Source organism: Triplophysa dalaica, chromosome 14 (genome assembly GCF_015846415.1).
Source record: "Triplophysa dalaica isolate WHDGS20190420 chromosome 14, ASM1584641v1, whole genome shotgun sequence".
Classification (NCBI taxonomy): domain Eukaryota; kingdom Metazoa; phylum Chordata; class Actinopteri; order Cypriniformes; family Nemacheilidae; genus Triplophysa; species Triplophysa dalaica.
Window position 1 is genome coordinate 728722 of NC_079555.1, and position 27881 is coordinate 756602.

At 39.7% G+C, this 27881-nt stretch overlaps 1 protein-coding gene across 1 annotated transcript; it reads left to right on the forward strand.

The window, feature by feature from the left end:
- The first annotated feature begins 49 nt into the window (after positions 1-49).
- nptnb (neuroplastin b) lies at positions 50-27873 on the forward strand. Its single transcript, XM_056766137.1, has 8 exons — positions 50-440; positions 9306-9653; positions 12828-13005; positions 13841-13935; positions 21070-21206; positions 21903-22176; positions 27657-27678; positions 27789-27873. The coding sequence occupies exons 1-8, from the start codon at positions 365-367 to the stop codon at positions 27847-27849; spliced, it is 1191 nt and encodes a 396-aa protein (XP_056622115.1). The 5' UTR covers positions 50-364; the 3' UTR covers positions 27850-27873.
- Positions 27874-27881: the final 8 nt, after the last annotated feature.

Sequence of the window (27881 nt, forward strand, 5' to 3'; positions counted from 1 at the left end):
GAATTTAAGCAGTTTTGCGTAATCTGTGCGCAGGACTGACGCACCTGAGACACACGCAGCGTGAGCGCGCACCGACAGCTGATGATGCACTTGAATGAGCCGTGGGTTGCGCGCACTGACAGCTGAAGGTTCTCCGCGATGACGGACACTCCGATGGCCCATCAGCAGCATCAGCATCCCTGAGCACCTGCCAGCAGCAGCATCCTCGTGCGCCCGGCCAGCATCAGCATCCCTCATCCATCCCCATGCGCCATCAGCGCCGCGCAGCGCCTGTTCTCGCGTCCTCTCCGCGCGCCTCCGCCATCCTCTGCGGCTGAAGCTGCACTCTCTCCCCGCGTCCCGTCCGATCGCCTCAGCCTCCAGGATGCTGTCCGTCACACGGATGCTGGTCGCCATCCTCGGAAGCGTAATGCTGCAATATGTGTCACCTCAGCTCAACGGTAAGGATCCGGGGACGCGCTCGTCGGGATCTGTGTGTAATCTGCTTTAGGGACGCGCAGGTTAGAGGTCGATGCCATCTTTATTATCATACGCGCGCAATCGAGTTTATTTTAATGGCACATCGTCAGTGGAGATGTAATGTACGCGCTGGGATGGAGTTGATTAAATGTCGTGTGGCGTGTGCGTCTGCGCGGTTTATTCTTCTTTTTTCGCAATGTGTGTATTTCATAGCGGGACATATTTTCATATTGTTGTCCTTGGGAAGGATTATGCGAGTGTGTTCCTCCTGCTCGTATTCTCCAGAGAAAAATGTGTTGTTTTCACCCTTCAAACTGACATTCACATCCAGTGAGCTGTCACGACTCGTTTTTGCGAAGGATCTTGTAAGAAAGCATGAAGTTATTAATATACAGTCTGGTAATTAGATTATTTGATTCTGCCATGAGCTTGAGGTTGTGAAATGATTTGTGGATGTGTAATTGTTTGTGATGGAGGGAGTGCTGCTGTTGATATCTGAACAAATGGACGAAAGCAAAGGGACGGTGAGCAGTAAATAATGAGAGAGTGATTCCCCAAAGGCATGTGTGTGACTTCACATTCTGGAGAGTCACAGCTGTGACCGGAGAGGGCACATTCATTACCTGCAGACAAACAAGGCCGGGGTATTCCCTCTCTAGCCCCCGGAAAGCAAAGAAAACAACGGGGAATAATCAGTCATTTTTATGTCCGAGTGCTGTTTCGGGGCACTATGATGCATCATTCGAAGCATCCGCTGAATGTGTTATATTTATTGTTAGCAGAAACACATTTGGCTGGCTATGGGGTTAAAATATACCCCACGTAACATCTACTGTGTTGTTATTTCAGATACATTTGAAAGTAGTTTTTATGGTAAAAAAAAACCTTGATCAGGTTTTTACATAATCTTAACAAATCAAATGAAGTTTGTTTATATCGAATCATCACTTGCAGTCAACATTTAAAATAATCAGTTGAAAGACTTTTGGATGATGCTTAAACATTGAAGGCTTCACAAGTGGTGAGGTAGAAAGAGCTTGTGAAGTCATTTGTGCATCATCAGGGTCAACGGACACACCGTGGTTTTTAAACAGGTTTCTCCGAACACTCCCTGCGTCTTTCATTGGTTGGATAAAAAGTAAACCCCGCCCCTGACTCACATCATTGGTTGAGTTTATGTTGCTGTGTCAGACGTTTGGGTTAACAGACTTGAGCTGGGGAGAGACGTTCATGATAGCATCACAGGGCTTCAGAAGGTCAACCGATAATAAACTGCTTACAGATCCCAGTACAGTTACGATGAGAACCGGAGATATTCTGGAGTGATTTGTAATCAACCTCGTTCACTGTTCAAAAGAAAATGACATGCTGTGCAGTGGCTGTCTGTTATTATTGTTGTGTGTGTGGCCTTGTTTTATATCCCGGTGGGGACCTAAACCACCTGAATCCACACCAACTAATGGGGACTCGGTTCACCGTGGGGACCAAAATTGATTTCCTGCAGGCTAAAAAAACATATAAATCGTACAGAACGAATTTTTTTTAAACAAATACTGCAAAAAGTTTAGCAAAATGATCTTTAGGTTTTGGAGATAAAATATACAGTTGGTACAGTATAAAAATCATTACGCCTATGGACTGTCCCCAGGGAGATAATAAACCAGGCGTGTGTGTGTGTGTGTGTGTGGACATGTTTTTATATTCCGGTGGGGACATAAACCTGAATACACACCTGTGTGTGTGTGACTGTGTGTGTGTTAGAGGGTATGTGTGTGTGTATGCGTGCGTGCATGCATGCGTGTGTGACTGCGTGTGATAGAGGGTGTGCGTGCGTGTGTATGCGTGCATGTTTGTGTGAGTGTGTTAGTGCGTGTGTGTTTAGATAGTGTTCACATAAGCTCAGTGGCTCTGGTGGATAATCCTTCTATTGTTTGGTAAAGTCTGACTGTACAGATTCCGTCCTCACTGCAGTCACTATACAACACAACTCATCACTTCATCTTTCAGTCTCACAAACTCAAAATCCAGATCAAGAAAATCCAAACAAAGATCGATTTGGTTCAACGCTCCGACAGCAGTTCTTAAATCAAATCCCGGCAAACTCTTGTATATCAGCGGAGACTGTAGTTAGAATAGTGAAGAGCGGACGGCGACAAACACGTTGATCAGAAGCAGACTGATGTTCTGTTTCAGGGCTTCTTCTCGATCACTAACCCAGAGAATCAAACACCTTTAATGAATTCAGCCGATTATAGCACACGCTTCATTCATATGTTGGTGTGTGTACTCATCATTTACACAGGTCGGCTTTAAAAGGAAATATAATATCAGACTGAATTATGAGCTGTTGGGATGTGAGATGTGGACTGTTGGGCTCTATGCAGTGACGGGTGCTTTTACATTCAGCTGATCTTCATTTTGAAGAAGAAAAGATTTAATGTCTGTATTAAATGATACTATACTGTATATACTCTGTTTTGTATACACGAGTACAGTGTTGTGTTGATGTGTTGCGTGAGCAGCAAGAGATATGTGCAGGACTGTAGATGGCTGTGTCTCATTCTGCTGCATGTTTCTATTATTAGAACAGACACAAAGAGCACAGAACTGACTGAAGACATCCATTAACACTTAATGCACTGGCGCTTTATGCATCACTTTGTGTTTCTGTTTGTGTGGTTTAGTGTTACTTTACAAAACACACCAAAATGTGACTCTGAAAAAAGGAAGATTGTGTGTCGTGTGAATGTGTGTATGCATGTCTAATCTGACCTCATGAACACAACAAAGCACAAAACTCAAGAGCAAAAATACACAAGACGTCCATAAGACCATTTCTGACATCTTTCACTCACTGTCAGGATGTTTTTTGTCTGTGGAAGTGTTGAGAGAGATCGTGCACGTGTGTATTTTATTCCAGTTTCTTTGTGCGAGGGACAGACCTCTCAGTTCTCTATGCTGTATAGTTTTGTTAAACTGAAAATGTTTAAAGAGAAGATTGGTCTGTTTTTCACATAAAGCTGTTGAGAAGACTTTAAGAACTGTGTTCTGGTCACTTAACTCTACATCTGGACGAATATTATCTTATTTTATTCGCTGGTTCTGAGTGGTGTATTACAGTCCGAATCAATGAAATGTTAGAAAATATTTACAGTTTGCTCATATTTAATATGAACACAGCTCTGGAAAAAATAAGACCAGTCTAAAATGATGTGCAGTTTTTCATGAACTATTGGTATTTAAAAGTATGCACTGTGTTCCAGAACAGTATAATCTACTCAATAAAAATAAGCAAACTGTACTCAAAACTGTGAAAAAGTTCATTTATCTTACAACTTTTAAGTGTGTTTTGAGTTCCAAGCACACAAAAATAAGATGTCACGTAACTGAAAAACTGAGTTACTTAGTAATTAGTTACTTTCAATTAATAACTTTCCCCTTGAAAGTAAAGTAAGGGATTACTCTGATTTTTAATTACAGTAACGTGTGATGTAATTAGACTAAACATAGTTTATATATGCAATAGAGGAATTGACATCAAAATTCTATGTCTAACTTTAAAATCCGTGCTTAAAATATAATTCTCACCTTTTTAATACTTTGATCAGTTAATAATGCTTCATATATTTTATATTATTTATTTGAATGAATTAAAAGAGGCGTTTTATGTCTCTCTTTGATTCTCTTAACTCATCAAGGTTGATACAGGATATAAAAAGTAATAAGTAATTCATACTTTTTGGAGAGAGTAGTTTGTACAGTTATCTTATAACACTATTCAATATGTAATTAATTATTGCACGGCTCATTTGAATGCTTGATTCTGATTGGCCAGTCATGACATTCCAAGGGTTGTCCTCAAAACGAATAACACCCTGTAACCTGGATGCTGCAAATCATTTTGAGAGGGGCAGTTTAATATTATACAAAAATGTATTATAAATATGTCTATTTATAACATATATGATATTATATTTACAAATTATAAAACCATATTGCCTGTTTGTGACATTTGAATGTCTTTCTTTCTTTAAAACCAAAATTAACGGCTTTTCCTTGATAACAACCTTCTGCGATAACAACCGGCTGCCTGTACATCGTCCCTTACTAAGTAACTAGTAATTAAATACTTTTTCAGAATAATTTACCCAACATTGCTCAAAAATATTAATGACATCTTCCAATGACGTCAGAGCGATTCCCAGCATGCTATAGATGCATTTAATAAAAGTTGAGCAAAATAACATCAATGAAAGGCAAATTTTCTCAGAAAGGATCACGTGTTTGTGTATGCACAGTATCTTTGGCACATGAATTGAACATTATGATGTCCAGGACGTGTCGTTTTGCTCAAATGAGGACGGAACTGTTGGATGAGACCTAGTGTGAATTCATGTAGCACCTGCAGGGACTGTGAAGAGATTCAGAAAGAAAATCATTCACTCTTAGCGTCTTACAAACTCAACATGTCATTAAGCAGGCAACAATTTGAGAACATCAAAAGAGGAATAAATGAGACCTAAACTAAAACACAGTGTGACTCTAAGATGATTTTATGATGGTACGTCTTCACGTGTGTGAATATAAGATGTTGGCGGCCGGGTGAGCAGGTGTTTGGTGCTTTAGTGTTTTGTCCCGCAGTTCCCATCAGAGGATCAGATGAACTCCTGTGACTCTCCTGATGTCAATTCACACTTGTGTTTGTTCTCTCCAGCTTCTTCTTTTGAGTCCACATGATCTGATTTGAGTACATGCATCTACAGTATCTGCTCATGTCTTATGGCTTCTGTACATTTGGATTTGTCTGTATTGCAGATCCTCGTTGATTATTTCTAACAAGATATCTGATCATTATAGTTTCCTCCCGTTAACAATTTGAGCTGAATTGTGTTTTGTGATCCTTTGATGCAGATTTAAGGCTGATCATAAGTGATGGAGCAGTACAAAATGTATTTTTTTATGAATGCTGGATGTGTTTGTAGAAAAGTCAAACTGAAGACTATAATAAAATAAAAAATATTAAACATGTAACTAACATTATTAGAAAACCTTCTTAAAAGAGATAGTTCACCCAAAAATAAAATGTCATATTTTCTTCCCCTCTTGTCAAAACCTGTATGTGAGAACACAGATCCACTTCAGTGGAACACAAAAGAAGATATTTTGAGAAATGTGTGCTCATACAATGGAACTAAATGTTGTTTAGTTATCAACATTCTTTAAAATATCTTTTTTTGTGTTCTGCAGAAAGAAACTCGCACAGGTTTGACACGACATGAGGATGGATAAATGATTACAGAATGTTCTATTTCATCTGAACCGTCCCTTTAAATACACTTGTGGCCTTGTGATGTTGAAACTGGATGTGATTGAATGATCCTCACATACGATTGGCCCTCAATTTTCGCACTGACATACAGAATAAATGCACTCAGAATCCATCAGTGCGAATGGGCGCGTCTGATCTCAGATCAGCACATATGAGCCAGATGTTTGTGATCCTGCAGAGTCGTGAGGAGAATCTCGCTGCAGTACAGAAGGTGTGAAGCTCAATCTGTTCACCGGGCTGGGTGAAAACTCCAGACACAGATGTCTTTATTCCAACAGAATATAATTACGCTTCACATGATCGAGCCTGAGGCAGGGATTCAAGCAAAGTGAAAATTGTTTCTTTTCATAGATTCAAGCGCACACACACACTGAAGCAGTGCTCTCTTCAGACTGTGTGTGAGTGAAACTACAGTAATGTGTTGCCATCCCGGAGGAAAATCTTACTGCTCTTTCATAGCTCAGGAGATTTGATGAAGTTGTCAGTTGTGTCTCAGTCGTTTCTCCTAAACATTATTCAAACGAGAGTGTAATTACATGAAGAGTCTGGAGGTGTAAATGAATGAAGATTGTAGAGGTGAAATAATCTGGATGTGATGAGAAATGTTTGAGATCTTCACTGATATCGACTTAACTGAGCTCAGGTTGTTGACAACTCAAACTCAAATGACAGACTTTCCGTTTGCTCTTCATTCGATCTCATTGATGAGAAATAATTGAGTTATTAAAGAGTTCTCAGCTGTGATTTGAGTTATTATTGTGTGTGTGTGCAGATCTGTGTTGTTGTTTGTGTGGATCATTCTGGTATTTTGAGGATTAACTACACTGATAGTGTATGGTGAACTAAAGCTGACCTGGAGTCAGGCGAGATTGTGTATCAGTGTAATATCTCGCTGGATTTTGCTGAACAGCAGGACTGAGATGAACTCCTTGAGTCTTCAGATAAACTTGAGTTTCCCGTGGTTGTGAAAAAAGACCCCGGTGATCACACATCTGTCTCCTCTAGAGATCAAACTGAGCTCACATTTTACCCAAAGAGAGAGATTTTTATATGCTTCTCACATTTGATTCGTTGTAGAAGGAACAACTCACCCAAAAATGAAAATTCTGTCGTTGTTAAAACGTTGTTCCAAATCTGTATAAATTATAATATAATATTTGGAAGAATGTTTATTGTTAGGATCAATTTGAGATCTAACTTTTGTCGAGGTGTAAAGTATAAAGAGTGGAGTCGATGGAACACTCAGAAGTCTGGATCCAGGGACCAAGAATGATTCAGACACTGATGTGCAGTCAAATGTTTATTCAGAAAGGTCCAGAATATCTAAAGATAAAAGAGGATTATTATGGGCATATATAGACACATCTCAACAGTGGAATATTATTTTCATAAAAAGTGTAAAGCTCAGCAATCTGTGAGTTCTGCATACATCTGCTGATCTTAACTCCTATCCAGACATGGTCGAGATGCTTTAAGGTCATTAGTCTGTCAGGCATTATAATAATGAAGCAATACATGGCTGCGACATATCAGGATACATGACCTAAACATGACATACATAATCGGCCACAGGGAAGCACGATCTTACACTTATAACCAAAACCTCACACTTATAACCAAACAGTTTTCAACCACCATTGACTACCATATAGTTGGAAAAAGATACTGTATCATTCAAAAGAAGATATTTTGAAGAATGTACATTTAGCAAGGTCAAAGTAGGGAAGGAAGGAGCGGGAACCGGCGAGCATTCAAACAAACTTTAATCAAAATAAACAAACAATAACACGGAAGTAAAAGAAGATAAGAACATTAATACAAACTTAACACACGTCCGGCCCTGGTCCTCTCTCATCAGCAGTCCTGACGCCGTCCTCTTATACTCCTGATCTCCTCCGTGAGCCTCACGACTCTCATCTCGCCTTCCTCGTTACAGTACAGTTCTATCATTGTCCATTTTCCTACAATGGGAGTCAATGGGGTCCAAGAACTCTTTAAGCATCGGTCCAAATATCTTTCTCTGTGTTCAACCAAACAAAGACCTTTATACAGATTCGGGACAACTGGAGAATGAGTCATTTGTGACAGAATGTTCATTTTTGGGTGAACTGCACTCTTAAAAAAATGTGCTTCAAAAGGTTCTTTGATGCCAGAAGAACCGAAGAACCTTTCGGTTTCATAAAGAACCTTTAACATCTGATGTTCTGTTTCACAAATGTTACTTTGTGGCGAAAAAAGTTCAGTAGATGATAAAAAAGGTTTGACTGAATGATTCTTTGTGGAAGAACATTTTAAGCCCCTTTAAAGAGTCATCTCTGAACAGTGAAATATTTATGAATGTATTTGTGTAATTTTTGTGTATGATTGTCATCGTCAGATTCAACTTCAGAATGAGGTTTAGTACCAAGTATGTTACACACACAAGGAATTTGACTTGGCGATAGGAGCTTAGTGTAATTGTGCAAACATAGATGAAAGAGATGAAATATACATTAAGATTGAAGAAAAAGATTCATAACAATAACCAATGGTGAGATCAGGATTTAATCAAGAATGTAAATGAATCTTCTTGTGTGAGTTCATGTGTTTGTGATGAACGCCACCTGTGCATTAGTCACTTCTGACAGCTCACTACACACACACACACAAACACACACGTGACACATGATGTTAAATCATCCAGTAATGGAGTTGTCAGCAGATCCGGTGCGTGACAGCAGCAGCTCTTTCTCTTCTAGTGTGTTTTTGTTCAGATGATTTCCGTGAATCTCTCCGTCTGCAGGCCAAAGCAAGTGTGATTTTATATCTTTATATTCTATCGTTTCTCACCGTAAACGCATCTCCGGTTTTTTCTGGGAAACGGCAAAAGATGAAGAGATGATATTACCGATATGATTAGTGTCTGGATTTTTGCGAAAAAACTTCTCTCCAGAGTCCAAAGTGAACACCTTCAGAGGCTGTCTGAAAACAGGCCAAACTTTTAGAAGTGAAAGTGTTATTCTGCACAACCATATTTCCATTCTACACAGCAAGCGGGCCGTGAAACAGCGGACGGCAGACAGGGAATGAGGACGCCGGAGGCTGCGGTGTGTTTGGCAGAATGTTGTAAATTGTCCTGTCAGTGAGCGCTATAATGCAACGCTCCAACAACATTTTCATAGCTAATGGATTCCTTTATGTGTTCTTATCCCGTGCTTTATTATTTATCAACATACGGGAGAAAAAGCCTCGTGGTGCCATATGAAAAGAGCATGACTTTATGAAGATCTTTATGCATAGAAAGACATGGCGCTGTAATGTGCGATGTATTTTATACTGTTTGTACGAAGGTATTTTTGGAGACATCACGTTCACATGTTGATTCTGTCTTGTGTATTCTACGAACAGTTTTCCCCTCATCTTTGTGTGTTTTGATTTGCATTCGACTTGCACTTGATTTACACGTGGCTTTACTGATTCGCCTTCCATCCCCTCTTTCTTTTTTCCTCCGGTTGCTTTCAACCCTTCTCATCTCCAGCTGGGTTTGTGAAGTCGCCCATGTCAGAGACAAAACTCACCGGAGACGCCTTCGAGCTCTACTGCGACGTGGTCGGAAATCCGGTGCCGGAGATCCAGTGGTGGTACGCCGATATTAACCGGGCGGATTCCTTCAAGCAGCTGTGGGACGGCGCTCGCAAGCGGCGGGTGTCCATCAACACGGCGACGGGCGCCAACGGCGTCAGCGTGCTGGCCATCTCTCGCCTCACGCTGGAGGACGCCGGAGTCTACGAGTGTCGGGCCAGCAACGACCCGCGACGCAACGACCTTCGCCAAAACCCGTCCATCACCTGGATCCGCACCCAAGCCACCATATCCGTACTGCAGAGTGAGTGGCTCTATGTACTCTAGTATCTGTAGATGATGAAACACCACCTGACCGCTGAAACTTCTGTCCACTGACAAATAACACCCAGATTATACTTCCTGCATGAGCTTCTTTACATTCAGAGGTGTTTGTGTGTAAAGTGTGGTTCTGCTTCCAATGAACACTGATTGATTTGACAGTGTATAAACTCTAAACCCTTTTATATATCGACAGCTTTAGACGTAAGAAATCTAGAGAAACAAATATATTTAATTCATCGACTGACTGATAATTCTGAAAGATTTGATGGAATGCATCACATTTAAAATGTATCATTCTTATTGTTTAACACAGTGGTAAGGTATTCATTATAAATGATTTATCCACGCACATCATTGTTTTTTTATTAATTTGTACTTGTAATCTTTCATCAAAAACGTTAAGCTCCTCCCCTCTCGAAACGACCTTCGCGAATGCGGGGCTGCGATGACTGACAGATTGCAAATTGCCTTTCAAATTGTTCACCTTTTAACAATCCAATCAAGTCCCGCCCTACATGTTTTCTTATTTCAGAAGTCCTTTCACTCGGTATACGTCACGATATGGAAAAATTGATGATCGCCGACTTAAAAAAACACTTTATAATGTTTGTTAACATTTACATTTTCATTACATTTAAAAAAAAAGAATTCTCGATATTTGAAATGCTTAACTAATGATGAAAGAATAATATTTTTATATCAATCTTTAGCAATGTAAAAGTTATTAAGATGCTTTTTTCGAAAGAACCCTGTTGGCAGTCTTCATCGTTGAGTGCTGAATGAGCATCATGAGATCTGTAAAGTTGTACCTATAAGAGGGTTTATATTTTATAATGTTGATCTTCAGTGTGCATCTAAATGCTGTATATAAAAACACACACACAGAGTCACACTGATATCTATGAATACCACTGAAATTGTGAGACTACATTGCAAAAAATGACATTTGTACTAAGCATTTTTGTCTTGTTTTTAGTAAAATTATCTAAAATGTCTTAAATCAATATACAATAACTTGAGCAGAAAGATATTTAGTCTCTTTCAAAGGAGAAAAATAAATGAATTAAGTATATTTATGGTAAAAACAAGCCAGAAAATCTGCCAACGGGGTGAGAAAAATAAACTTGAATATGTTTGACCTTTTTCTCAAGAACCTAATCCAAGTAATTTTTTTCTCACCCTTTTGGCAGATACTTTGGCTTGTTTTTACCATAAAAAAACTTAATTCTTATATTTTCCTCCTAAGGTCACTTTTCTGGTCAAGTAATTGTATTTTGATTTATAATAAATAAGATAATTTTACTGAAACAAGATGAAAATGCTGAGCCAGAATGTAATTTTTTGCAGTGTATGTGATGTGTTTTAAATGAGGAAAGTTTTGTATTTCTTTTCCTGATTTGTATCTATCTTGTTGTTGTTGTAGTTTTGGTTTAGATTGAATTTGAGGATTTGCTGAATTTATTTCAGTTTGTCTTGATTTGTTGCCTCTTGTTGTGGATGAACACAACCCCAGATTCTCAGAAAACTGTAAATCCTGTAGTCTCTGTCCCCCCATCCTGCCTGTTCTGTACTTCCTGTGTTGCTTCCTGTTTCCTTGTCTTTATTTCGTAAAGCATTTGGATATTATTTATTCTAGATCTTTTGTATGTTTTTGTTTTGTGCGTTGCCTCAAAGCCCGGGCGTTTCGTGCGGCGCCTTTGAAGTCCTGCTGTTATCTGTGCATTGTGTCCTTGAACAAGGGAGGATGGGAATTTGAAAGAAGACACAAGAAAGGGTTATGCTGTTAAAGATATGGCCTTATCTCTATAAAAAATGAAAAATGTGAGCCTGCATCTCATGGGGTCATCTGTTATTAAAGCGACCCGTGTGCGGTCACAGTTTGACCTTGTGTCTTCTTTGCATTCGTCTGTGATTCAGTGATGACAATATAGATCTGAGCCTCAGTACACGTCTGATTCAGGATTACTGTCCTCCACTTCTGACGAGTGTAAAAACTGTATCAGATATTTGCCCGAGGTCATTTCCAGCAGAGTAAACATGATTCATAATCTGTCATTACTGAGAATCAATGTTACATATTATATACATGTAACGTGACACGATCACATGTATATAACAATCCTAAATAATTTCATTTTGCAGTTTTCCTCCTTCACAACAGCTGTCCTGTCACTGAAGTTATTGACCGTCTTCTTTTTCTTCTCTGACTGACCGTTTCTCTCTCTCCTCTCAGCAGGTGTCCTCTGAATGACCTTCAGCAGTTTTCACTGATCTCAGTCCAGACATCAGGCAGATATATATACTGTATTTATTTAGTGTTTGTGTAGACGGAAGCGAGTGGAGATGTGGGTGAGATAGAGAGCGAGTATTATCAGTAACGCTCTATCTGAGCTGCAGGAGAAGGTGTAAGGAATGCTAATTGGAGCTGCCGGCGGCTCACGGCTCGATGCTCCTCCCCCTGAGCAGGAATTATATCCAGAGATTTACTGTACAAGCCAACGGCAGGGGGATTATACCACACTCTTCTTTTTACAACCTGGTGATGGTGTGGTTGCTATGGGAGAGACGCCCGGTAACAAAGGAACTCAACCGGACTGAACGGAGTCACATCACATTAAACTAAATGTGCAGAGGTGTTAAATACATCACAGCACGAGTCGATTTACTAGAAAAGTCAAAGTGTCATCTGTGTACCAAGATGGAAAGAAAATCTTTATCTGAAGAAAGTAGTTAGTAATTCTTAAATCAAGATGCATCAAAAATTAATTAAACTATAAATAAAAATCGAAAAATAACATACTATAGTTGAAAAATAATGACAAATAAGGATGATAATTTAAATGAGGTACATAAGGTATATACTGTAAGTATCTGCCAGATATGAAAAATTATTTCCAGTTTTTTCCTTAAAAAGAACAATTTCTTAATAACTTCAGACCCTGTACAGTTTTTTACCCTCTCTCCTATCTATCTCTCTCTTTCTCTCTCTTTCTCTCACTCTCTTTCATATTTCTCTCCTTCTCTCTCTCTCTCTCTCTCTCTCTCTCTCTCTCACACACACACACACACAGGTGGACATCATAGAGTGGTGTTTGTCCATTAACACACATGTTTGTAAACTCTTTAACTGTCCGGAACTTTGTGTTGATTTCAGAGCCGAAAATCAATGCATCCGATCAGGAGATTTTACAGCCCAAAACTCCACAGCAGACGTCCATCATTCTTCAGTGTAACCTCACCAACTCACACAGCGCCCATCAGGACACCTTCTGGATGAAGAACGGCCGAGAGATTTACAACACCCGGACACAGAACAAAAACACAGAACACAAGTGAGAGACACTTTCAGCTGAATGAACAGACTGACAATGTCGTGAATATTAAATCAACATTCAGTCTTCATTTGTTCTCTCTCATGTGGTTGTAAATCTATTGGGAGTCTTTCTTTAATAGAATGCAAAAGATGATATTTTGAGAAATGTCTCAGTGGTATTGTGTTCGACTATCAACGTCTTCTTTTGTGTTCTGCAGAAGAAAGAAACTCATGCATGTTTGAAATGAGAGGATGAGTTAATGAATACTTCAAATTTGCTCGCAGTAATGTTAGACTGAAACTGAACTTTGAATGAGTGTTGTTGGTACACTTCAGGATTTTCGAGCACAAAATGTCTTCAGTAAGTCATGAATCCCCCCTCACCAGAGCTTTCAGAAAGTCTCTTGAGTGTGTGAGAGTGATGTGTTGAGAGGCGATCTGCTGTCAGACTGGATGTCACGGGCCTGTAGAGACACATCACAGCGCTGTGTGCCTGAAGCCCCGTCTCCACACCGCCTCCAATCTCTACTCTCACGATGCCTTCTAGATTATTCAAAACAACCATCATTTACTCGCCCTCACCTAAATTTCTTCGTTCTGATGAACAAAAAGGAAGATATTTGGAAGAATGTCAGTATCCAGACAGATCTTATCCAACATTGTCTGTCATCGGGAAAATAATATATAGGTTTGGAATGATGACAGAATTCTTATCCTTTTAACTTGATGATGAATGAGAGACTGATGGTATTAAAGACAGGCAGAAATAGATTTTCTTAATAACATACTCTACGGTTTATTCTGAATTTGAGAGGTGTATTTGCAGTAAAGAGTTTCACGTCTGTGTTTTGTAGGTTGAGTAAACCGCGAGCGGACGATTCTGGTGAATACATGTGTGTTTACACTTTCAAACTGGCTCCTAATGCCAACGCTTCCATTGAGGTCAAAGGTAAGAAATCCTTTAAGACATCTCTTTAAAACTCATTAGCACCAATGAGACGTTATCCAGCCGGAGCTTTTCATCACCTTACGATGAACTGACCTGAGACCAGTGCCGCATTAAGACTTCTCTGGGCCCTGGGCTAACGCAGCTTTGGGCCCCAGTCAGTTATATTCAAAGAATCTGTAAACCAAAAGTGTAGTCAAACAAACACCATATAAAGATACGCTCGTTACACTCGTGAAATAAAAATAAAGTGAACACGTCATAATCCCAAAAGTGGGCTAAAAATTATGTACATAAATTAAATAATATTATCAAGTAATAATCTTACAAATCAGAAACAGGCCAGCAAATCAACTTAATATCACTAAAAGAGCTTCTTTCTGACGCAGAATGTCGTTCTCACTTGACATTGCTGTCAAACAGTTCAGTCTTTGTTCCTGCATTGATATCCGCAGTTTATTTCTTAAAGGGTCATATGGCAGGAATACGTGTTTTTTTGTGTCTTTGGTGTGTAAAATTGCACAAATTAAAGTGTCGGAACAAAAGTTGCATTCCATCTAAAAGCGAATGAAACGCCTTGTGTAACCACACCCCTGCAAATCAACGTCAGTTGGTGCTCGGATTTGACTAATGATGCATTCCCACCAGACGCGAATGAAGCGTTAAGCGTGAGTGATTTACATGTTTAGTCAATGCAAAGACGCGATAGACATCCTGCGGTGCGATTCACAGGGCGGAAATTGAGTGCTTCGGGCATTTGAAGCACATCAATTTGAAATCTGAACTTTGGCCAATATTCGCGCTGTGTTGACCAATCAGGAGCTTGCTCTAGTAGTGATGTGATTACGTCGGAAAGGAGGACTAAATCATCGTCGCTGTATGTGGATACCCGGAGCTGTACGATACATTTTCTTACTTTTATTGAAACAGGAATAAAAAGGATCTTGCTCAACAAAGTCCATGTCAGCCATTTCGCAACGAGACTGGAGCCTCCTGGAAGAAGCCCGTCATATGACACGAAATAGCATCTGTTGTTAAGTGAATTTCACGATCGAATAAAGTGAGGAAACCTCAAAATGTTCAAGTCTCCAACTTCGCGCCTGGTGTGAACGCTCAGTAGGACCGCACAAATGTATACCCAAGTAAGGTGGTGTACCTGTCAGTACAATTGAACAGGAACCTGATGTTCCAAATATGATCAGAGGCGTTACATTTTCTTCACACGCTTGCAGTATTCCACCAATCACTACACACTGGTGAACTGGCCAATCAGAGCACACCTCACTTTTCTGAGCAACAAGCTTTGTTAAAAATCGGCACGTTTCAGAGAGGCGGAGATAAAGAGGAGAAATAAACATGCATGTTTTTGAACATTAAATCCTGTATACACATTGTATTACATCTTAAACAAACCATAATATGCATTTTATGTGAGATGGTGGTCTAGTGGGTTAAACCACTGAACTGATAAATCAAAGGTTGCTGGTTCGATCCCAGCATCCACCAGCAGTGTGTCCTTGAGCAAGACACTTTACTCCATGTTGCTCCAGGGGGATTGTCCCTGTAATAAGTGCACTGTAAGTCGCTTTGGATAAAAGCGTCTGCTAAATGTAAATGTAAATTTTAGCCGTGTCATATCAGCACTTTAAAATCAATCTGACATCGTTCTCACTCGACATTGCTGTCAAACAGTTCAGTTTTTTGTTCATGCATTGATGTCCTCCATTTATTTTTTAAAAGCCCCAATTTCAAAAACGAACCCTCTCCTGAGGCATTTGCCGAGGTGTTTGGTCGCAGAGTCGCAAAATGCAATAAACTGAACAAGTTCACCAGGGATATGTTTCTGAAGATCTTCGCACATTTTTTAAAGGAGACTCCTTTTTTAAGGCCGCACACATCTCTTCACTGGGGATGTCTTTTAGATGAGTTAAAAAGCCCCAGTAGTGGCAGGTTTCTTAAGTTCGTATGCTGTCATATTTTCTTACATTTTCGTTCGACACGTTGAGGTGATGACGATGTCATTAATGTACTGCGTGTCCACTTTGACTCTCGATTTGGGTGTGTGACAACGATGCACTCTCTACGTAAATTTTGCATACTTGCATCCATCAAAATGTGTTCAAACTCAAATAGATTGTCTTGGGGGCCCCAAGTGTTCAGGGCCCACTAGGATAACACGCCCTTGCCTGAAAACAAACACTTTTGGCAAGAGTCACTTACCGTAGTAAATACAGATCATAGTCATGTACAGAACACAGATTCTGCTGTCACAACCAAAGGTCCATTATTGTTGAAGATCTCAATATCAACTCAAACATTTCTCATCACATTCATCCAAATCCATCCATACTACTCATGTGTTTACACAATTACACTCTCTATTGATTCCCTGTCATTTCTCTTGAAAGTATTTGAGGAGAAACATCCGAGACTACTGTTGTATATTTAAAAAATACACTAAATCACAGTTGATCTTCTGTACTGTATATGAGAAATCTGTACAGCAGTGCCTGATTCCCTCAAACCCTGGAGACAGTGTCTGATCTGGCCTGAGTGTTCCTCACAGTTAAGCCCATTTGTTTCGACAGCGGCGTCAGACGAACTGAGCATGCCCGGACTCTCTGAAAGCGTCTCTTGGTTATGTAACGTGATGATGTCGCTCTGGTCGTGTGTTTCTGCCCGCAGCCTGTGAGATGACGGCATGCAGCTCCCATGTGCCTCAATCTCTCTTCTGCTAGAAACACACGACAAACGCAACCCCCCCTCAGACCACACCTGCCGGCTTTTGATATTTCTCTTTTTGTGTTTGTGAGAGTCATGAATCAGCCAAAAAAATGTCCAGGTCACATTTGAATCCTACAACAGATACTGTGAAAATACGTCAGAATTATATCTTTTCATCACATTACAGTTGTGAGATAACATCAGAATACATTGAATCATAACAGTGCTGAAATGGATTTTATTTTCTTGTTTTTTTTTAAGTTGATTCTGTTGATGGACTATGTGACGTTTCGACAAATATTAGATCAATATGCGGCCCTGTTATTCTGCACAATTTCAGATGAAAGTGTCCGATTCTGCAGTCTGTTCACCCCCAACCGCTTGTGCTTTGGCACCTCACTCTCTCTCTCTCTCTCTCTCTCTCTCTCTCTCTTCTCTCTCGCTCGCTCTCTCGATCTCTCTTCTCCCTCTCTCTCTCTCTCTCTCTCTCTTCTCTCTCGCTCGCTCTCTCGATCTCTCTTCTCCCTCTCTCTCTCTCTCTCTCTCTCTCTCTCTCTCGATCTCTCTTCTCTCACTCTCTCTCTCTCTCTCTATCTCTCTTCTCTCTCGCTCGCTCTCTCGATCTCTCTTCTCCCTCTCTCTCTCTCTCTCTCTCTCTTCTCTCTCGCTCGCTCTCTTGATCTCTCTTCTCCCTCTCTCTCTCTCTCTCTCTCTCTCTCTCTCTCTCTCACGCTCACTCTCTATCTCTCTCGCTCTCGCTCGCTTGCTCTCTCTCTCTCTCTCTCTCTCTCACTCAGTCGGAGGCAACAGATGGAGGCTTGTGTGTGGTGGGGTTGGGTGAGATTAAGTCTCTGGATTCGCTCCCAGCGTTTCTAATGGCAGGACTTTACTGTCCACTATCATAATCTGCCTTGAGCGTACAAGCTTTATTTCACAATTTTGACTTCTTTTCTCAATCTGATTTGATTTACGTGAAATTTATTAACCTCCTCGACATCACGTCAGGTGAAATCATACGCCGGCAGCACCTTCATGTGTGTTTATATATAGTAGCAGGATATTAGTGAAGGATGTTTGCGTGCCATCCGGTGCCAAGGGGGTCACTCGGGGGCCATGCCCTCCCCACAGGGTTGATGTGTCCCCCCTCCCCCCCACACGACACAGTTTTGAATTCATGTAATACCTATTGAAAATAATGAATAAAAAGTTTTAACGTTTAAAGAATTTCAAAGAAAACCTTTGAAACTGGTAGCCTAGCCTATGTGTGTGAAAAATGATGAATCCGAATAGACAGTTTTAAGGAGGATTAATGTTCGCCCTCAAGGAGAAAAAATGTAACATATTTAGAGAGTAAATATTTTGTGATTTTTAAGGTCCTATTTTTGTTTCTGATTCGTTCGGCGATTCATCTGTAATCCCCTCCTTTCTGTCAGCATACTCTGATCTGATTGGTCAGATGGTCTAGTTTGCTGTGATTGGTCTACCGTGTGCAGTTTCGCAAATGGAACAGGGCGGTCATAACACCGAATGACGCAAATCTGATCCGGAACTGAAACTAGAACGACAGACTACTCGTTCGTGCGATTCGCAGAGTCGACTCTTTTTTATCTCAAGCCAATAACTTTTTTATTCGTTCACTTTCGGCTTACTATTCGACAGACTGCTTCACACACAGCGACATTATAAACCACAGGATGTTAAGGATATATTAATAGTAACTCTTAAGATCATTTGAAAAGCTTGCGCAAAAGAAAGCACAATGGAGCAGAGACTGTACGTTACAAAAAAACCCGCTGACCTGATTGTTGCTGCCTCGTTTTTTTACTTAAACATTTTGAACGCGATCTAGCCGCAAGATGTAGACTTGAATGACAAATGAATAAAGAGATTCGATGCCAGTGATATTATAAAACTTATTTTTAATGTCTACATTTTGCCTCACAAAAGCCATTTCTGTGTGTATTGTTGGTTTGTAGTTAATGAATTGCCCCCTCAGTCATTTCATCCGTCAGCCGGCCCTGGTGCCATCTGTCGCAGAGCTCGTTTTTTTTACCGCATATATTTTCTGGTACAAGCGTGAGTTCCGGTCACAATCACAGATATTCAGTCTGCTGCTGGGTTTTTATGAGGTTTGGGTTACACGAGCTCTTTCCTTTCAGGCCAAATGAGATGTCCCCACAAATAGCCACGTGAAAGAGCTCTCAGCATCCCGACACTGTCACTGATCTCAGCTCAGCATTGATCACACACTTCCCACGGCCATCAGTATTAGAAATCAGGCAGCGCTGATAGAGAGAATACAGTGACGTCTCAGAGACGAGCTGTGAATGAGGATGATGTAGAGCTAAGCTCCCGCGTGCCTTTCTGCTGTCACACACACACACACTCGTGCAGATGGTAATTATAGCTGGTGATGTCAGTCAAACTCCAATCCACACCCTCACAATCCCTCACGTCTCTCTCTCGGCTTCATTTCATCCCGCATTAATTGCACGGATGGAATTACTGCAATTTTGCAGATTAGTAACAGACTGCAGAGAAACTGGCGTGTGTGTGTGTGCGTGTGTGTGTGCTCTCATGCAGGATTTCTTCATTTGGGATAATATTCATGTGCGGGGGTTCCTGACGGTTGTGTATTATGTGCTGAAGGTTGGTGACTCAGCACATGTGAGAAGGTTAACCTCAATAATTCTCTTCTTTCTATTTTAATGAAATCTCATCTCTGCGGTTGTGGGCACACACTCATACACACACTTTACATCCCTCACGTTCATGTGTTGTTTGTGTGGTCTCTCACTTCGTTCATCCGAGCATTATTAGATTTGTCTATTTTCTCATTCTCCAGCCTGATCTGACAGAAATTCAGAACTATTTTGCGATTCGTTTTTTCGCTAATTTGTAAAAATTAGGGCTGTCAAACGATTAAGGGCATCCAGAATAAAAGTTTGTGTTTACATAATATGTGAATTATGCATATTCATTTTGTATTTTATAATCACATACAGTACACATACGTGTACACACATTTAGGAAATATTTAATATTTACTTATATTTGGCAGTAATTCAAATATGCATAAATGTTTATTGATTTTTATATTAAATATATGCATGTATATGTGTGTATTTGAAGAGTTTGGTTATCAAATGACAACTCTTTTTATTTTGCATTGCGATTAATATCAATCAAACTGCAGTTGGCTTGTTTTGATTTAAGCCATAATAACTGAACACAATACACACAACAAAACAAGATAGCATAATAAAAAACATGATTTTTGAACAATTAAAAAAACTGAGTTATCTCATTTTGGAATCAATCTCTTACATAATTAACATACACTCACCTGAAGGATTATTAGGAACATCTGTTCAATTTCTCATTAATGCATTTATGGTGGTGGTGTAATGGTGTGGGGGATGTTTTCTAGGCACACTTTAGGCCCCTTAGTGCCAATTGGGCATCGTTTAAATACCACGGCCAACCTGAGCATTGTTTCTGACCATGTCCATCCCTTTATGACCACCATGTACCCATCCTCTGATGTCTACTTCCAGCAGGATAATGCACCATGTCACAAAGCTCCAATCATTTCAAATTGGTTTCTTGAACATGACATTGAGTTCACTGTACTAAAATGGCCCCCACAGTCACCAGATCTCAACCCAATAGAGCATCTTTGGGATGTGGTGGAACGGTAGCTTCGTGCATCCCACAAATCTCCATCAACTGCAACATGCTATCAATATGGGCCAACATTTCTAAAGAATGCTTTCAGCACCTTGTTAAATCAATGCCACGTAGAATTAAGGCAGTTCTGAAGGAGAAAGGGGCTCAAACACAGTATTAGTATGGTGTCCTAATAATCCTTTAGATGAGTATACACAGTGCACAGACATATATTATGTTAACACAGAATTATATTTAGCATACCATTAATCATGATTGATTGTTTGACAGCCCTGGTATACATTTGTCTGATGTGAACTGTACACATTTTATTATTATTAGATTATTAGAATAAAGAAGCCTCACTCCTAAACCCAGATCCTACTGAAACACAAATTAAAGATAAATTAGCCACCCTGAAAAACAGTTATTTATTCGCATCAGAACTGAAGTGAGATGATGTTGGTTCAACCTGCACGCTGTTTTTATTCCCTGTCAAATGACACTTTTGGATGAACTGGTTGTTTAACTTCATGTATTGTGACATGCAGATAAATTGAAGTCAGAAACATCACATCACATGACCTGAAAGATAAAATGATGTCAGAAAGATCACATCACGACCTGAAAGATGAACAGAATGTCAAGAGATGATAAAAAGAGTTTTAAACGAGAGAAAATAACTAGACGTGCCGGTCGAAAATCACAAACAAGAACAGACGTTGTTTTGTGTTTTCATTTTAGCTGCGCCGGAAATCACCGGCCACAAACGCAGCGAGAACAAGAAAGAGGGAGAAAGTGCCATGATGTACTGCAGGTCGGTCGGGTACCCGCATCCGCTGTGGACGTGGCGTAGAAAAGTGGGCCGCTCGTCCTACATCGTGAGTACATGAAACACACGCAAATCCTGCTGCACTTTACATGTTACTGTCAATGTTCGTTACATGTGATGTGTGTCATTTTTACCATGTCTCAGTTTAATATTCAAGGCACATATTCATATCAATAATCATATACTGTCTGTAAGAAAATATCAATTTCCCTGTAATAGAGAACTGAATAGGGATTGATTTAAAAAAATATATGAAAAAAAATATGCGTGAATATACTTCAACTGACAATACATACTTCATTCAAATTCAAATTTTTATTTATATTTGTAATTTATTTTTTGTAAATAATCTATCAGTATCTCATTGGATTGTGCTCTTCAGATGAATTTATTTGGTTTTATTACACGGCTGGTTGAAATGCTTGATTCTGATTGGCCTGTCGCAACAGTTTTTTTTACAAATTAAATATAAGAATATAACTTACATGACATTATATTTACAAATGACAAAAACAAAATTGCCTGTTCGTGACATTTGATTTCTGCGCTAACAACCAGCTGCCTGTAAAATATCTTTTAAAATATATTTAAAGAAAAAATACAAACAGACAAAAACGTTTTCAAGTCGTTGAATGTTCTCAGAAAGTGTTTTTTGTTCTCTGACCCTATAGAGCAGACATAACACACTTCATTTTCAGATATCAGAGGACACAATCTTCATTCATGTTCTTTTAACACTGTGTAGGACATAGACAACACAACCGGCCGGTTCTTCATCATGACAAGAGAGAATTACACAGAACTGAGCGTCATCAATCTGGACATCAGCGCAGATCCCGGCGAGTACGCCTGCAACGCCTCAAACGTCATCGGATCAAAAGAGTCCGTCACCATCCTGCGTGTGCGGAGTCACCTCGCCCCGCTGTGGCCCTTCCTGGGCGTCCTGGCAGAAATCATCATTCTGGTGGTCATTATTGTGGTTTATGAGAAGCGCAAGAGGCCGGACGAAGTTATGGACGGTAAGTGTCATGATCTGTGTTCCTTCAGCAGTTTTTGTGTTTGAATTACACTCGCTAACATTGTCTAGTCGAAATATCTGAGCATCCTTAAAAAGATCAACATGTTCAGCAGCAAACACAAGACGACTTGTTATAGATGATCATTTTCTTTCCATTGTTTTTCTGGTTTAAACGTTAACTTTAATGACGGTAAGAACTTTAACCTAAAACACAAATAGAATGCAAACAAAAATATCTTGTCCCAGAAGAAAGTGTTATTGCTCGGGTGTTTCTCTTTCATAGCTCAAGAGATTTGATGGAGATCTCATTTGTGTATCAGATGTTTCTCCAGAAATAAAAGAGATACAAACGAGAGTGTAATCGTGTAAACACATGAAGAGTCTGGAGGTGTAAATGAATGTAGATTGTAGAGGAAAATGAATCTGGATTTGAGTAAATGTGATGAGAAATGTTTGAGTTCATAATATTGAGATCTTCAATAATATTACACGGCTCGTTGGAATGCTTGATTCTGATTGGCCAGTCGCGACATTTGAAGGTTTGTTATGTAAGGGATAATGTACAGGCAGCCGGTTGCTATCGCAGAAATCAAATGTCACGAAAAGGCAATTTGGTTTAATCATTTGTAAATATATTGTCATTTTATTAAACAACATATTTATATTTAATTCGTAAAAAACCTGTCAAAATGATATGCTGCATCTGGGTTACCGTGTGTTATTAGATTTGAGAGGTTGTTTTCTGGGAATTACGAACCTGCAAATGTCGTGACTGGCCAATCACAATCAAGCATCCCAAGCATCTGTGTAATATTCCCAGATAACAAATGCTCAAAACTAATAACACACGGCAACCCGGATGCAGCAAATTTGACAGTGTGATAAGGTTCAATAAGAAGGAAGGAAGTAAAATGCCGGCAGCCACCTCCGGGCCTGGTCCTCTCTCGTCAGAAGTCGCGTCGCTCGTCCTCTTATGCTCCCGATTTCCTCCATGAGATATGAGCGACCGGTGTGCGCACAGCTGAGTCCAACTATCAATCACGCCACCGGCCCCCCTCACGGCTCTCGTCACGCCATCCTCACCACAGACAGGTTTAATTCATTATTATTATTATATTATTATAATAAATTGCCTATTCGTGACATTCGAAGATCATTTCTAAACTTAAAACAGAGACTATACATCTTTTCCTCACAGAAGGTCTGCATCCGGAAAAAATTTGCTAATTTAATATTTCAAATTCACATTTCATGTCCAGTTTTATTCTCATGTGTTATTCTCAGTTTTATTCTCAAGTAGCCGTGTAATAAGTGGGATAATGTACAAGCTTCGCGTCGGGTCCTGATCACACTGTCGGGGCTTATTTCTGCCTGTGCATTATCGCTTACCTATTGACTTTTGATTGCAGACTAATGACAGACACATCCGTCAGACTTCTGACTCTCAGGAGAAACATCTGAGACACACGTGAGACTTCAGCAAAAGTTTCCTCGCTGATGTTTAGGGGAAAGAACAGAGATATGCACGTAATGTCACGTGTGATTTTTCATTCTTATGCAGAGGTATTGTTTACTGGAAGACTGCAGTGTGTTGTGTTAGTGTGTTGGTCAGATGTGGTGTGTAATGCGTAGGTGCTGTTGTGCATATTGAAGCGGTCATCAATAATGTATTCAGGAGCAGTGCGCTGTTAGTCGGGCATTCACAGAAGTGAACATTCATGAGGTTTGAGTCGATGGGAAACACTGACCTCTGTGCTTGACCAGCAGAAGAATCACATCTGTAAACTCGTAAAGTCAATGAATAATTGATGCGAGCTCGTCTCCAGAAGAGAAAACTACATGCGTGTGTTGTCCACCTTATCAGTGAAGATATCTGGTATCGTGTTGATTTAAAGCCAAAGTTCACACAAAAAAAAACCAAGAATCATGATGTGTCCCTCATGTAGCTCCGCAGAGGAGAAAAAAGCAGAAGAGGATGATGTATGGACGTGATGTGTGGATGTGATGTGGGCCGTGTTTCCTTCTGTCACACTTTAGGGAGGAGATGGAGAGGACAGGAGATAATCCCAGAGAACAGAACACACGGTCAGCGAGGCTGTAGATGTGAACATGTGTGCGAGGAGAGGCAGTCAGGCATAACCTCATGTTAATTTGACCTTTACAGAAGCACAGAAGGGCATCTGAGAGCCAGGGGTGGTCAGTGGCTACCCTTTAAAACCGGCTTCACCTTCACTGGGTCCTGGAGAGGAACTGGTTAGGCCAGACGGCTGTTTGATAGTGTTATGAGGTCTTGTTGAAGATTATACAGTCGTTCTGGAGTCGTTTCATGGTGGTTTGTGAAATCAAGGTCACAGGAATAAGAAAAGATGAATATGATTTGAGAAGAGTCATTATGGAGATGTAAGGTGTGCTGATGTTTCTGGAGGACAAGACGTCCTAATGTATTTCCAATAGATTCCACCCGTATTTCCGTCCATAGTTTTATAAAAAAAAACAGAAGTGAAATGGGCTGATAAATGTTGATCCTACCGGACGCACACAGAGCATTTGTCCAGGTCACAGTCAGATTCGGCACCAGACCACGACTAACAGGAGGGCAAGTGGCTCCCAGTGGGGGGAACACAATCAGCATCATTAATAGAAAAAAGTCAAAGCTACCACATCTGCTCAAGGGCACACTCGTGCAGTACTTTCCGTACTAGTGAACAAGAATAACACAAATTAAACAATATTACCACACAGTCACAACAAAAACAACAGGTTGACAATTATAACCTATGCTGTGATATAATGCTCCTTCACACCAAGGCTTGCTAAAAGTAAAAGAAACACACGTAGCTTTTCAAAAAGCTGAAGGCGGAGCGTGCAAACTTTAAACCTAAACACCGTGTTCTTCCATTCAGTCATAAATTTGACTTTTCCAAAGCTGAACCAACTGAGCCTTCGGTTTGTGAAGCATCGAGCGTCTGTAACTTTGCTAATTGCTAGCGGCTTCCCTCCACACGTATAGAAACACGCTGCATCACAACAGCAGGACTAGATTCATCTTTATTTACAAAGTGAACACATAGGCTACCATTTTCATTTCCATTTTGTTTAAAACTTTTTAAACGTTAAAACTTTGTATTAATTGTTTTCAGTATTTTTTTACATTTTATTACAATTTAATAAAGGGTGGTTACAGAAAAATGTAATCTTGAATAAACTAGTGACTTTGTATCAGCACCCATTGTGTTATTTCTCCTGTATGACATATAGCTTATTGCTCCCTGAACGCTCTGTACGTCGCTAAATGACTAAATATAAATGTAAACCAGTGAAATTCTGCAGCTGTTATGACAAAACACAGGCGAGTTAGGTTGAAATAAAGCATTTTGTTTGTTCATTAAACTCAAGAGTAGTAATTCAATAACTATTGTGCTTTAGTGAAGGAACTATAGATACCAATATTACTTATCTTCATAACTTTTTTAAACGTTTTAATAGATTAATAGATTTTAAATTGTCAGAATAGTTTTTTCTTGAATGGGTTAAATTAAATCATGGGTTAAACTTCTCCAGCATGATGTTATATATTGTGTACTTTCAGCTTTCTTCTGTGTTGTGTTTATTTGGGCTGCGACGTTGACAAACGCTTTTTTAATTGTTTAATATATAAAAATCTTTCAGATGTTTGATGTGATGTTCATCTGTGACTGTCGCGTCAGACGTGTGTGGACTTGGTTTTTATATGTTAGTGGGGACATAAACCTGAATGCACACCGACACACGGGTCTCATGTCCCTGTTGTTTATACATTGTACAAAACTATAAAAAGTTTTCAACGATCTAAAGGATTAGAGGTTGGGTTAGGGGATAAAATATACAGTTTGTACAGTATACAACTCATTATATCTATGGACTGTCCCCACGGAGATAATAAAACATACGTGTGTGTGTGTGGTGTGTGCGTGTGTGTGTGGAGGGGATTAACTGGTCAAGGTATAGAAAATAATCTGACAGGACAACTCAACATTTGTTTTATCTTTCACATCTTCTGTAATGAGGTCAGACTCATAACAACATATCCAGGTCATATTTAATCTACAAATAACGAAAAAATGATTCATATATCGTATAATAGACGCTGTTAAGTTTTGCATAAAGACAATTATAAGTGTAAAGGATTTTACTAACTTCAAAACATTTGCTATTTCTTTCTTAGATTGTTTCATTTTTAGTAAGTGAAATATGACTCAGACATGCTGTAACGTTTTAGACATATTCATCCTGACACCTTCATTTCGAGTGATCTCATTATTTAGTTACATCTGCTCTTGTCTTTTACAGAAATGAAAAACCTACTTTTGACATGTAATGACTAAAAAAACAAGTCATTTTATTTCAGATTTCACTGAATCACGTCCAACATTACTATGATACAAACACGTTAACCTTAACATCTCGTACATGTCTGTCTGTTTGAATACACCAGGGTCACCTAAAGGTCTCCAGAAAGCCTAAACAACACACAGAGCGGTGAGAGAGTGTGTGTGGTGTGTGAACGCTGCGTTCTCTTCTGTGGTTTGGGAGGATGTTTCCTCTGGAGAGGGGCTGATGGGTAGATTAAGGTAGATTATCAACAGTATCAGAGAAGAGGACGTCATGCCGTGACGCACAATACACAAATCCTCATGTCAGGATTTCAGATTTTCACTATTGTTGACTTCAACACCTCTGGTGGTTTGGAATCAAAGAACAGATTCTCTAAATGGTTTCATGACTTAAGTCGTGCAGTCGGGTCAGCAGTTTACATTTGTATTTGCTCTTAAAATATTACCACCAGCTCCTCTGTGATAACTATGTTTTTGCTTTTGTATCATTTACAATATTTATGATTCTGTACACACACGTGCAGGTTTTAATTTGCACAGATCACAGAGAACAGTGTTCAGTCTAGTGTAGAAACATGAAGGTCATTGAACCCATACTGACCCTGAGTCAGCGGCTCGTACTGGAAGTGAAATACTCCGTGATGCTGTTAAGAACTGAAGGATTTTGGGGAGGAGGATAATAGCTCATTTATGTGAGAGATGTGTCATTGATATTGTTGTGCTTCAGGATGAAAGGACATCAGACACACAACAACCGAAACACTCCATCTGTCTGTGGAAACAAACAATAACTTCACAGTTTTTTATCTAGATGAGAGTACAGCGAGGTCTTTAGTGAAGAAATCTGAACGTTTACACGTTGACTAGAAAAACCAGCTGATCTCAGACAGACAGAAATAATCATTTGGGGATTTTGTAAGTCTGTAAATGTACAGACTTCTGTCTCACTGTAACCATAAACTAAACGAGTAATTCTCACTTTATCATTAAATACATTATACCACTAAATCAATCTTGTGAAGAGACGTGTTGTGAAATAATCAAGTGTACTATTTCAATATTGTCTGTTTTTTTCCTTCATGTCTTTCTGTGTGTGAATCTGATGAAGATGATGAACCAGTTGCACCGATGTAAGAATCACAATTTTCATTCAAAAACACAAGTTCATTTAAAGAGTTTATTCCATAAACGTATCTGTGCTTCTGTGTTTTTGTTAATTGTGGTTTTTGAAATCTTGTAGCAAAACAAACTCGACGAACAACCACAAGGACAAAAACGTGCGACACCGGAACGCAAACTGAGCCGACGGACCAACAATGCCGAAGGTACAACT